At 35.4% G+C, this 13476-nt stretch overlaps 2 protein-coding genes across 7 annotated transcripts; both read left to right on the forward strand.

The window, feature by feature from the left end:
• Positions 1-251: 251 nt before the first annotated feature.
• On the forward strand, positions 252-9057 carry LOC104218267 (uncharacterized). Of its 3 annotated transcripts, none has more exons than XR_708954.2 (13): positions 253-642; positions 1324-1468; positions 1950-2113; positions 2451-2630; positions 3827-3902; positions 4891-4968; positions 5454-5539; positions 5835-5908; positions 6187-6232; positions 7097-7206; positions 7357-7531; positions 8268-8387; positions 8550-9057. XR_708954.2 is itself a non-coding variant. In XM_009768711.2 (12 exons), exons 1-12 carry the CDS (start codon positions 376-378, stop codon positions 8742-8744), a joined length of 1596 nt encoding a protein of 531 aa, XP_009767013.1. In that variant the 5' UTR covers positions 252-375; the 3' UTR covers positions 8745-9057. The 3 variants fall into 3 exon arrangements, 1 of the variants encoding a protein (XP_009767013.1); XR_708955.2 differs by having other exon boundaries at positions 8268-8411; positions 8550-8638; XM_009768711.2 differs by lacking the exon at positions 8268-8387 and having other exon boundaries at positions 252-642.
• Positions 8762-12311, forward strand: LOC104218269 (glycosyltransferase BC10-like). Of its 4 annotated transcripts, XM_009768713.2 has the most exons (4): positions 8762-8849; positions 9062-9121; positions 10367-10661; positions 11397-12311. In XM_009768713.2, the coding sequence occupies exons 3-4, from the start codon at positions 10371-10373 to the stop codon at positions 12036-12038; spliced, it is 933 nt and encodes a 310-aa protein (XP_009767015.1). In that variant the 5' UTR covers positions 8762-8849; positions 9062-9121; positions 10367-10370; the 3' UTR covers positions 12039-12311. The 4 variants fall into 4 exon arrangements, with proteins under 4 accessions (XP_009767015.1, XP_070016399.1, XP_009767014.2 ...); XM_070160298.1 differs by lacking the exon at positions 9062-9121 and having other exon boundaries at positions 8768-8849; positions 10370-10661; XM_009768712.2 differs by lacking the exon at positions 9062-9121 and having other exon boundaries at positions 8784-8849.
• Positions 12312-13476: the final 1165 nt, after the last annotated feature.

Here is a 13476-nt window from a genome sequence, read left to right on the forward strand (position 1 = left end):
TATCCTATGTCTCGAACCCGAGAATTATTTATAACTTTGGACTTATCAATAAAAAACTATAGAAAAGTGAATTTTTTGGGGGTGATGTTTAACTTTTGATCCTAGCCAGAACTTCAAGGTCAAAAGTTAAAAGTATTGCCCACGACCCATAGGACAAAAGTGAGGCTAACACTTGTTAACTTGAAGCTGAGCAAAGGCTAGGGGGACAAAAATTCAAGAGGATCCACTTTAAGGCTGTGTACTTTACTCACCATTGATATTGCGATAAATGGTTAGTTTCAACTACCAATAACAGCTTTAAAGCCTAAAACAAGTAAACAACCACGCACCAAAACAAAAATTCCTATTAATAAAACTTAAAAACTACTTACTTCAATGGCGACTCCTCCCTATAGCCTGGCATTGATCATCAAAAACCCTTCAAATGAATCCGAATTCCTACTTGTTAAACAAAACCCACCTCCTAAATTCAACGATCCTGAGTATGACTCTTTCTTGGATTCCCCTCTCTGGGATTTGCCTTCTGCACAGTTATTACCTCTTGATTCTCCTTCTGATAATCAGATTGTAATTCAAGTCCCTGAATCTTGTTCTCATGAGCTTGACTTAACTAAATTTGATCTTAATTCAGCTCTCCTTAAGGTACACTACAATAATTCTACACAACTTTTCTTTTATATTTGTTACTTATATTTGCTCGGTTATTGGCATAGGTAAGAAACATACTTTCCCTATTCAGTATTTCTCCCTTGGTATCAATTTATGTAATACTCTTTCATTTTTAGTATCTCCCAAAAAGAATGACACCTATTTATATTTAGAAATAATTTAACTTTTTTCTAGCCAATGGTCTATCAGAAACAAACCTCTCTAGATATACACTATCCTCCCTAGACCCAGACCCCACTTGTGGGATTACAGTGAGTTTGTTATTGTTGTTGTCATTAAGGATAAAATATGAAGTTTAAAGTTAAATTGTTTTCGAATATAGAAAATTGTCAATCTTTGCTGGACAAATTTAGAAGGAATGTATGGCACATAGAATGGGACGCTAGCGATTAAGTTCCCAAGCTTTATTGGCTATTAAATAGCTTAAGACCAATTAATTGAGAAATGATGTACCCAGAGATAACTTGTTATTAATCATGTATCTTTTGCCTTTTGTTATACTAGCGTTGTCATCATAACTATCATTATCCTTAATTATGATTCATGTTTGCGATAAATATGCCAAAAGAGACTTATTTCCAGATGTCGTGGTGTATACATATGTACACTTTACGATATGAAGTGGTTAAAGCTTGTAGGTGATGATTATTGTAGGTTCTAAAGCAAGTGGAATTAGAGGATACCACAGTTGAGTGGAAGTTCCTGAAGTATGTACAGGAGCCTGAATTTGGACCAGGATTGCCCGTAAAGACAGTCTACATCACTGGAACTTTGGGTCCTAAAGATGGCAAATTGACGGGTTTGGCTGACTTCACTCAGTTTATGTTTGAATTATCTCTTTCATGTATTGATATGAATACTGCTGTTGTGATTCAGCTGGCCTTACATTATAGTCTTAGTAAAGAGAATCTGTAGCCTCCCAATTTGAGCTTGCTCTTAGTCCACCTTAAAGAGCTACACAGGTCGTTAACTTGTTAGATGTAATTTCCATACTTGTGTCTTTATTTTGGAATTAGAAATAAATTTCGAACCACAATTTTTGTGGTTCGTGTGTAGGCGTGGTACTGCCAAGTGGTTTTACTTCTGCAGGACCAGTTATAAAATGATAACTACTCTTCTACATAGTTTCATACTGATAAATCTGCTATTCTGCTTTGCCATTTTCCCCAAATGAGATGGCATCCATAATTGCTAATGAGTTACAAAATACGACATACCATATTTTTTTTATTCCTCTCCACGATTGTCAAGAATGTAACATTGTAACTCATATTGAACAGATGTTGAGTTCCGCAAGTGGATGAGCACCGATAAATGCGTTAGTATGCTTGTTGAAGTGAAGCCTTGTAGTGACCGTGTAGGATCATTGGTGGTTGTTGGTCTTCTGAATGATTCAAAGAAATCTGATGAGACTTGGAAAGTTCCACAGACCTTGCGGTTTCAGGTTTGTTATTTTTTTTCCTGTACTTGCTTACCTGTCAAAGTGTCATTTAGAAATGAGAAAGAAAGAATAGATTGACAACTATTGGTATCATACACAACTAGGGACTAATCATCCTAAGAAGTATCTTGAAAAACATTAATACCGTTCTTACATGAAATTTCACGAACTGACCAGAGGTTTTTCTAAAGACCTGCAATCAAGAAAGAAATTAAGGGATAAGCAACAGATATCAATTGATGTGTGAAAATGTAAACATGGAAAATTCTGTTTCTTTGACTTTTTTATCATCTTAAGGACAAAATACTGCCCACTAATGTTTTTTTTCCTCATGTATCAGGAGTACCCTCCTGGTGTTAAAGTTATACCTATGGAAAGTAGAACAGCTAAGCCTTTTCGCACAACAAACTTAATTGTTTTCCTGCCTGGAGGCAATGATAGTGGTTGCGATGATAGTTTTGTTGCCCATGGGGAAGCACTCATAGTAGACCCCGGATGCAAGTCTGCTTCATATGAACAGGTTAGAGGTAGTACATAATCTACTTCGTAATCTTTTTAAAATGTGCAATGAACAAATGACATTTTGTCGGTCTTAGAAGTTAAACCAGAGAATACAAAAAATAATCCTCTCAAGCAACTGTTTTCGCAAATTTGGTCTTAAGCGGACAGGTGTAGCAATTTTCCTTTACTAAATATAGATGTACTTGGTTTTTTGTACCCTTGTTAATACATTTTTTTAAAGTGTGAGAGTTTCACAGGCCTAAGTGCATCTTTGCAAATTGTATAGCGATTGGTTGACTATAACTCTATAAGGATCATGTAAACAAGCAATGGTGGCAAATACTAGCGGGATACCTGCCTGAGTAAATTCTGACCAATTGCTATAAGAGCTAGGTTCGCTTCTACTGAAGAATCTTTGAACAATTTGGCCAAAATGTTTCTAAGGTGGCAGTAGATAACAGCTCACTAAAGAGACCCTTCAACAACAACAACAACAACAATAACCCAGTATAATCCCACTTAGTGGGGTCTGGGGAGGGTAGTGTGTACGCAGACCTTACCCCTACTCTAGGGTAGAGAGGTTGTTTCCAAATAGACCCTCGACATCCTTCCCTCCAAGAACTTCCCACCTTGCTCTTGGGGAGACTCGAACTCACAACCTCTTGGTTGGAAGAGGAGGTTGCTTACCATCAGAGCAACCCCTTCACTATCCAAATATCTGTCTTTCAGAGTTCCTGAGCAATTGTCATGTTTTATTTCTGTGCTGCTACATTTCTTGTATGTTTGCTTACCACCACATAGATTATGATAACGCCTTAAGGATTCACCTTTCTGGCCAAAGGCTTTGTTCTTTATCCTAAGATCTTCCTTGCTGGTTATCCAGTGCTTACATTTTGGATTAAAAAAATAGTATATGTGGTTTGTTAAAAGAAAATATCATTAGTTCTGGCACTTTCAATTGCAAAAGCAGTAGAGGAGGTAAAACTGAGAATATTCGTACAACGTTAGTACATTCAATGAAATAGATAGCTTTACCTCGGTAAATGGGTCTTTGCACGTGTTTCTCTTTTCTGTATATCTTGATAATTTGTTTAGGAGTGGTTGAGACACTTATTATGCTTCTCTCTTTGTTTTCATCTTCTTCTTTTTTCTGGTAATTAATTCTGTCTTTTATGCTGTGCTGACATATCGATGCCCTGATGCTTGGATTACCAGCTCAAGGAAATCATTGCTGCTTTGCCGAGAAAGTTAGTCGTCTTTGTGACACATCATCATAACGATCATGTTGATGGTAAGTAGCTGCAGAAAGTTTCACATCCAGACCTGGAAATATTATATGCTTAGTGTCACAGCCTTATGCTATCATCTGATTTTCTCAACACTGATGTCATCCTATGTATTCATCAAAGGTTATCCTTATGTATTTGCCCTTTGTTTCAAAGTATCTTTCTTGAGCCTTCTGGCCAAAACCTAATTTTCATGTAAAGTAAGTCACGAGTTTCATTTTCTTTGATTGTCCCTTTTTATGGATCAGAATAAATAGCGTTCTTTTTGCAGTTATGAATTTCTAAGTTGCTCGGACACGGGTGCGGGTGTCCGACACGGGTGCGGATCTAGAGGTCGGATCCTTCGAGATGTAAATTCTAAGATTCGGGATACGGATCCTAGTACGGATATGGGTGCGAGGATCCGGCTAAAAATAATTTAAAAAAATAAAAATATCTCTAAATTATGAGAAATCTTGTGGAATACTTACATATAGCCTGTAAAGTGTGGATTTCTTTTTTGTTCTCAAATTGTAGATAAGAAAAGGATAGATTTCCTAGATAAGATATGCTATTTTCTTCAAGTTTACCCTAGTTTTGGTTCTAATTTCGGGAATCAAATTGTATCTCGTCTCGAACTTTTCCGTCCGTCATGGTCAAAGTAACCAAAGTTGTTTGACTAGATCTGGTACGGAACCCATACCCACACCCATACTAGTGTCATGTCGACACGGGTGCTGCACCTAAACTGCCGTGTCGGAGCAACTTAGAGGAATTTCAGTATAAGCATTATCTGGTTCGTCAGCAAAGGTTTGTTGACTTATTGCAGCATGACTTTATTGAATGTCTATTTCAATAGAAGCAGTGAAAACTTTATAAGATGGTGAATAATTTCTTTATTTTTGTTGTCAAAAGTATTATTTTTAATTCTCTGTCCACCAAACTAATGTGGAGGTTTTGTAAGTTATTCCTGAAACATAATCTGGGGCTCCATGTGCTTCCTGTTGCGCTCAGGTCTTTCAGTAGTGCAGAAGTGCAGTCCTGATGCTTGTCTTTTGGCTCATGAAAATACGATTCATCGAATTAGAAAAGGTCAGAACTTTTTTCAATTCTGTAGAATAGGAAGTGTCTATCTTCCCAATTACATCACCTTAGCAAGTAGTTGCAGGTCTCTGCCCTTTTTTGGTCATGAAAGAACATGGCGAGCCATTGTAATGAAGGATGACTTTTGTGCTTGTCCCCTACTGTTGAAAGACAATTGATTTCCATGTTAGAATGTACTTTCAGTGACAATGCACTTGTAACGAGACATGCCATTTGATGGACTTGTTTTGATGCTCAAAGAAAAAAGCTTTTTGTTTGGGTATCTATATCTACCCTTTAAAACTAACAGGAAGAGTTTCTAGTTGACTATGACTGTATTAGTGTTATTTCAAGTGAGCTTAATGAATATATACTCATGAAACTACTTCATGAACCATTTACGTCTTATTGATCTCACAGTACGTGTGAAAGTGAAATATTCTTTATCAAGTAAATGAATTTAGTAACTTAAAAGTAATTCCCATGTGGTGCAGATGATTGGTCTCTCCCGTGTGTTCCAGTTTCTGGATCTGAGGAAATTTGCATTGGCAGTCAGAGATTAAGAGTTATCTTTGCACCGGTAATCTCCATTTTTTTGTTCCAGTTTCCTCTGATGAGAATCACATTCCCAAATGAAATTTGCATTGTCAGTCAGAGATTAAGGGGACCTCTTGACCATTAAAAATCTTTACTAGAGCTTGTTGAAGTTGTGATTAAACTTAATACCAGAAGTTGTAAGAAACGAATCAAGTTAAAGTCATTTCCGAGTTTTACTTCCATTTTAACTCTATCTTCCATGTAACACGTTGACATTTTCCTGTAATCAGTTTTGTTGAACTTTAACATATTCTCTTGGTGACAATATTGTGATTCAGGGGCATACAGATGGACATATGGGACTGCTTCATGTTAGTACAAACTCGTTGATTGTCGGGGATCATTGTGTGGGGTAAGATATTTTTGATCAAGAAACTTCATTTCCTTAAACAAATTGGAATGTTCACTTGATAAATAATTTAAGGACATGCTTACCAGTTTGTATATAGCTTCCTACTCCTTCTGAACAAGTATTTACCTTTTTTTTTTATAATGATATAGGAAACAATCTGTTCAAGAAGTCTGTGATTGTGTTTGGCCAACTTTACATTTGTTTGTCATAGCTTTTATCATTTCTTCTCCTCTTCCTTTCTTGATAGTTGCTAATTTGATGTATCCCTTGGTTTTCAGCCAAGGAAGTGCTCTTTTAGATATTGCGTCCGGTGGAAATATGAGGGTAAGTTCGTCTCAGCACCTCTATGTTTCTTTTCGCCCCTCCGTTATACATGCAATGCTAATTAGAAGCTGATAATTTGCTGTTTCTCATTTATTCCTATTAAAAGATCTGACTCTTGAAGCTTAATCAACCAAAAAATCCTGACATACCTTTTTCCCATATAAAGGTCATTTACTTGTTTCCATATCAATGTGCAAGCCTTTCCATGCGTTCTATAATTTTCTTGCACAGCTCTTTTTTTCTCTCTTTAACTTTTGAAACTTTTTGTGAACTAGTGTCTCTACACAAAGCAGAGGGAATTAAGACTACACCACCAAAGTCCAAACATCTCGTGCAATTTGTTTTCCAATTTTTAGGTTCTTAATTTATATCAAAAGGATCAGCTACACCCATGAGAATGCTCTTCACAGTTTGAGTGAATGGAATGACAATCTAGTTCTAGTATAGTGTTTGTTGTGGGGACTTAAAGGGTTAAACTGGTGGAATCATTGTTTTCCTTATATTGTCTTTCAGAGGTGCTTTTATCTACGTTCAGGTTTCCCCTAGTAAATTTGAAAATGTCCACTCAATAACCACTAAAAACTTGTTAAAATAGTGGATATGTGTTTCTTGTAGCTAGTGGTGGGGTGTTCAACAAGAGCGCATAGCTGAATTCTCTAAAGCTAAATTACTATCTACTTTTACTAGTTTTATTTTTCGATAAGGATTTTTTCTCTATTTTGTAGTACCCCAGTGAATAAGATAAAGATTAAAGCAAGGAGTGGGTGGTCATATGTATTTTATCATCGGGTTCAACTATGACTTGGATAATTTTTTCTTCTTTTCGAAATTCTCTATATTGAAAATTCAACTTCTTCTATACAGGATTACTTTGAGACAACATACAAATTCATTGAGCTCTCTCCTCATGCTTTGATTCCAATGCATGGAAGAATTAATATGTGGCCAAAACACATGCTCTGTGGGTATCTCAAGTACGAAACTGATACCTCTTATGGCTTATTCCATATATGCTGATACCTAGAGTGTCTTTTCTGTCTATCAGCCATTGGCAAGATCACTGGACATATTAATATATGATTCAATTGATGCACATCTAATTTAGTGTTACCTGGGATTGTCAGAAACCGGAGATACAGAGAATCAACCATCTTAAAGGCCATAGAGAATGGCGCCAAAACGTTGTTTGATATAGTTGCTTACACTTATGCCGAAGTTGACCGAAGCCTCTGGTTTTATGCCTCATCAAATGTGAGACTCCACGTGGATCATCTAGCACTGCAGGACAAGTTACCAAATGTATGTCTTCTTTGCTCCCTTGTGGATTCAACCTCAATTCTTTATACGTCTGAGCTCATCTTCATGATCACAGTTAAATTATTTTCAGTTTTCTATGTGATCTCCATCTGTCTTCTTGATTGTTGTTATTTACTACCATTTTATAGTGGAGAACTATTTGCACATTCATTGTTTTGTCTCAATATCCATCTGATGCACTGTCCAGTAGTGAAAAATCAACTCATTGAAGCCTGTTAACCAGGTTGAACGTACCTAGGAAGAATGGTCTGCAAGAAGGTTGTCACATTAAGGACAAAGAATAAGCTACTAAAATTAATGCTCCTCTTTGAAAATCTACATTGCATGGCTATCTTACGGGCTATGAATGAGCTCAGTTCACTGTCAAAACTATCAGTTTTGTTGAGTTGTGGTCCATGGAATGTGGTATTTTGCACTTTCTTACCAACTTTCAGGTTGAATGATAACATTTTACAAGTGCTTATGTTTCTTGAATTATTTTATCATGAAGTAGATATGATTGCTAGTCCCTTTTCGTGGAAACTTTTGGTGATCCATAAACTAGATTTGGGCCCCTAGAGAAAATTATCGATGATAGTGTATGCAAACACTTCTGGATGCTGATTCGCTCTGTTTCTAGCTTTGAGTGTAGATATGAGTGCAATAGTTGGGCCATATATTCATATGTCTTTAGTAACTTAATTGATTAGGATCCCAAACTTTTCTGTGTCATGTGCAGGACTTCTCTTTAGAAAATTTCAATCGCAGTTGTGCTGAGTTTGCTGACAAGGTGCATAAAAAATAAGGAAACTTTCAGAAAGCTGCCCACTAGGACCTGCAGTTACCTTTATTCCTTTAGGTTGGACGGCTACTTATTTTCCCTGTAATAGTCTGTACTGCCTAAATAAAATTCATCAGATACAGTCTTGAATACAGATCATTTCTCAAAAGCATTGTATCTGTTTGTGACTTGGTTTCATATTATCAAGGGCCTAAAGTTATTTCCATCATTGATTTGCAGGATTTTTCAATCCAAAATTTTCAAGCAACTTGTGGTTTGCGTTTCCTTTTAAGGTGGCTATTCGAATACTCAAGTAGTGCATTCTCAATAAAGCATCACACGATTAGAGCGGCTTTACTAGTTGGTACTGTGGCCGTGGCCACCGGTTGCTTGGCTGTATCATTCTCCACAAAGAAACAAACTTTTTCTAGGTGATGCAAAGAATTCTTTCTCCAGAAAGCAGAGTTTATTAAGGAAGTTAATACCGGCTGGCTCCAGGTCATCCTCTCTCTCAATGTACCAGTAGTTCTAAGAGAAGGGGTAAGATATTTGAATTCCCGGTTTTTAGGAGTAAAATACATTGATAATGTTGTATGCATATCTCGCCACAATTTTTCTGCATGTCTGCATCTCTGATATTTCTTTGTGGCTGAAGTATGAGATTGGATTAATTAGACAGTAAACAAGGTTATTGTTTATTGATCACAAAACTTCTGAGACAGTTAATACAGAAACCATCTTTTGTTTAGCAGTGCCTGCTATTTCATCGACGAGTGCATTTTTCATTAGCGGTGCCTATTGTTTCATGGATGGTGAGCATCAAGCGCACTAATTATATATAGTATCTTCCTTCTCTTTTCACTTTTTAGGATCAATGCATATTCCTGATGTAATTCTGCACATTAAGTTGTTCAGCTCCTTTCTTTGCAACTTTTATTAACCATTTCATGTGGCTTGCTACAATATTTGTCATTTTAATCACAGAGGATTTTTGCATTTCCTTTCTTGTTCACAAGGAATCCATGCATGGTACAGGTCGCGTGGTATGAATGTAGTTAAAAGTGATGGTAAAATATGTAAAAAGGGCAGTAACAAAGTAAATTCTGTGCATCACTTATCATATACTGTTTCCGTGTCAATATTTTTTTTCTATCTTCTGTCCTCTCGAGCCGAGGGTCTTTCAGACACATACTCTCTGCCTTCCAGGGTAGGGATAAGATCTGCGTACACATTGCCCTCCCCAGACCCCATTTGTGGGATCCCACTTGGTGGTTGTTGTTGTTGTTGTGCACTAACAGTGGGTAATAATAACCTAATATTTCTATGCCATTAGGGTAAAGGTATCTGCAATAACAAGTTTATGACAAGCATGATGTGATAACTCGAAAAATAATATAGTAACATGTTATAACAAGTTAAATTACACTGAGTGTAAAAGTGTCTTTACACTATCGATGTATATTTAAACCCGTTCGTTTATACTGTCAGTATATACAACTTAAACTTGTTCTAAACCATTCATTTCCTTCACACTGTTCTTTCTTCTGGGCTCATAATTACTATTTACTTTAACTGCAATAAAAACAAAAACCACACCTTGCTTCTTTCATTTCACATTTTCATCTTTCCCATGCCAACACTTCCCATGCTCCTTTGCATTCATTCCCTTTACGCATTTTTGCTGCATTTCCTTATTTTCTCACTTTATAGATATCATAAATTGACACCTTATGTTATCATATTTAAACTAAACAAAATAGAAGATAACAAGAAATGTACATAGCCATGTTTGTTAGAGAACTCTATATATACATCAAAAGAGAAGTTAAGGAAATGAGATTCCAAATTATTACCACCATAGTTTTTACTTTGTCTATGGCATTTTTTGTACTACTATTAGGAATGTTCATCAATGATCAATTCAAGAAGATTGTTATTTATGAAGATTTCTACTTTCCTCATCAACTCACTACACTCTCATCACCAATCTACAATCTCTCTGTCATCTCGACACATCTTGTTTGTAACTCTTCATCTAATTCTAGTACTTCCATTAGTAGCATGGAGTTGAAAGATTGGCTTTCTCCTAAGGATCTTTGGCACGCGATGAACGACGAAGAACTAATGTGGAGAGCTTCAATGGTGTCTCAAATTATGGATTACCCTTTTAATAGAACTCCAAAAGTGGCATTCTTGTTCTTAACAAGAGGAAGATTGCCATTGGCACCACTTTGGGAGATGTTCTTTAAAGGACATGAAGAGTTGTTTTCAATATATCTACATACTTCACCAGAGTTCAACTTTGAGCCTCCACCAACATCTGTGTTTTATAAAAGAAGGATACCTAGCCAGGTTCAAATACTCTTTTTTTTTTAGGCAATTTTTCCTAATTATTTTGTTTTTTACCTATTACATTTTGGAATCTTATACAACTAGCCGGTCGGATTCATTGTTTACTTTCTTAGCGGGTATACATAGAATATACAATGATTATACATGTTATACACACACACACCCACACACCCCCCCCCCCACATATATATATATATATATATATATATATATTGGTAATTGGTTAGACACATATTATATATGGACTATGCATATATTATACATTCACCAACTATTTTTAATTTACGCAGTTGGATGTGCGACTATTTAGGTTAATTCTTCTTATATTTTTCCGCTTTCTTGTCGACTCCTAAAACTCCATAACTTTACCTATGCGATCATAATGCCACCATGCAGAATTAAAATTTCATAGATGCCAAGGAATAAAGAACCAAAAATTGGGGAGAAATAAAGAGTCATTTTATCCTAAGTTGGTTTATATGATTTAAGCTAAATTTTCTGAATAATTTATGGGGCATTATCACTTTTAGCTCGCGATAAAAGCTATTTACATTTGTTAGTTGAAAAAGTATATATAATTTGTATAATTTTTGTATACAAAACTTAAATAGAAATTTATTTTAACAAAACAACTAATATTTTTGTGTGTGTGGGTGGGTGGGGGGGTGGGGTGGTTAATTTCTTTTGTATACAAAAGTGCACCTCATAACATGATAAGTACTATTTCTCATGCAGGAAGTACAATGGGGAAGAGCAAGTATGATTGATGCAGAGAGACGACTTCTAGCAAATGCACTCCTCGACATCTCTAACGAAAGATTCATATTACTCTCCGAAACATGCATTCCTTTGTTCAACTTCACTACAATTTACACTTTCCTAACAAAATCCAACCAAAGTTTCCTCGGATTATTCGACGATCCGAGGAAAATAGGTCGCGGGAGGTACAACAAACGTATGTATCCGATCATAACAATTTCAGATTGGCGAAAGGGGTCGCAATGGTTCGAAGTTCATCGCGAACTCGCCCTTAAAATTATCTCCGACGTGACATATTACCCTGTTTTTAAGAACTATTGTACACCACCTTGTTATATGGACGAACATTACTTGCCAACATTAGTGAACAAAGTTTGTCCTAAATTAACGTCGAATTGGAGCGTTACATGGGCCGATTGGTCGGCTGGCGGTTCGCACCCGACAACATTTTTGAGGAAAGATGTAACAGAGGAGTTTTTGGATAGTGTTAGGTATGGGTCCAATTGTAGTTATAATGGAGAGTTGAGTTCAATTTGTTTTCTTTTTGGGAGGAAGTTTCATCCTAGTACTTTGCAACCTTTACTTAGGATTGGACCAAAGTTGTTCGGTTTTGGATAGGGGTGGGCATACTTTGGGCAAAATCGAAATCCGAATTTTTTGGATTTTTTGTTTGGATTTTTGGATTACGGATTGGATTTTGGATTTAATTTTTAAAATTTTTGGATTTCGGATTGGATATTCGATTTGGTATTTCGAATTTATGGATATCCGGAAATCCGAAATTCTTATACTTTATATTTAGTCCATTATCCATATGTCAATAGTAATAAGTTCAATACCCTACCCATTAGAGATTATCATATATATTCAATATTAGTTACTAAGTTATTATGAGAATACTTTCTATTTGGACATGGTTTTACTATTTCCACTTGTTATCTATTGTATTAACGTCTCTATTGTATTTTTTTTATATAATAATTTCATTACTTTAATATTTCATTTGGATGATTGTGGTGAGAATGAAGAACTTTTCAGTCAATTTAACATGAGTACTTCATTTGGATATTCATTTTTGTAAAAAGAAGAGACATCTCAACTTATAAGCTCAAAACCGAAAATCCAAAATATCCAAACCGATTAATCCGAAACCGAACTTAAAAAATCCGATCCAATCCGAACTTATTTGGATTGGATTTGGATTTTCATTTTGTCAATCCGAAAATCAAAAATCCAAACCGAAATTTCATATGCAATCTGAACTGCCCGAACGCCCACCCCTAGTTTTGGATGACCTATTATTCCCTTGTTTTTTATAGTTTATAAATTTTTTCGAGGGACAATATAAAAAATATTTACAAAATCAAATCACTTGTAATAATTGAGTATCATCAACTTTTGCGTTGGTGGTCTCAAAATCGTAAGACTTTTGCTTATAAAAAAATTTAATCCCATTTTGTTTCTTTTTGTCCCTTCACTTTCAACCACCGTGAATATATATACACTAATCGTGCAAAGAATATTTTTACTATGTATTAATTAGGAGTGTTCAAACCAAACCGAAAAATCGCACCAAATCGAAAAATTAAATCAAACCGATTAAAAAACCCGACTAGGTTTGGTTTGACTTGGTTTGGTATTGAATAAAAAAATCCGAACCAAACCGACATATAAATATATAAATTTTATTTATATTTTTAAGACTTTATAGTGAATTTTCTTTAGAAAATATAGAAATATTTGGGATCCTCTCATGTATTAACCTTGAAAGCGTAAATTAACGAAAAATTATTGTTAGACGACTAAGAAAAGAACTATCACGTATTTCTAAAAAAATTCTCCCATTAGAATATTTAAATAGATCATATGTTTGTCAATTTTTTCCATATTTACTAAATATATATTCACTTATCAAAACTTTATTTATAATTTTAACAAAGTAAGATTGAAATAATATTCATGTAACAAAAAAAACCCCGAAAATACGAAAAATCCGACAAAACTGAACCAATCCAAACCGATATAGTTGGTTTGATTTGGTTTTGATAAAAACCGA

The sequence above is a fragment of the Nicotiana sylvestris genome, chromosome 10, assembly GCF_000393655.2.
Source record: "Nicotiana sylvestris chromosome 10, ASM39365v2, whole genome shotgun sequence".
Taxonomy (NCBI): Eukaryota; Viridiplantae; Streptophyta; class Magnoliopsida; order Solanales; family Solanaceae; genus Nicotiana; species Nicotiana sylvestris.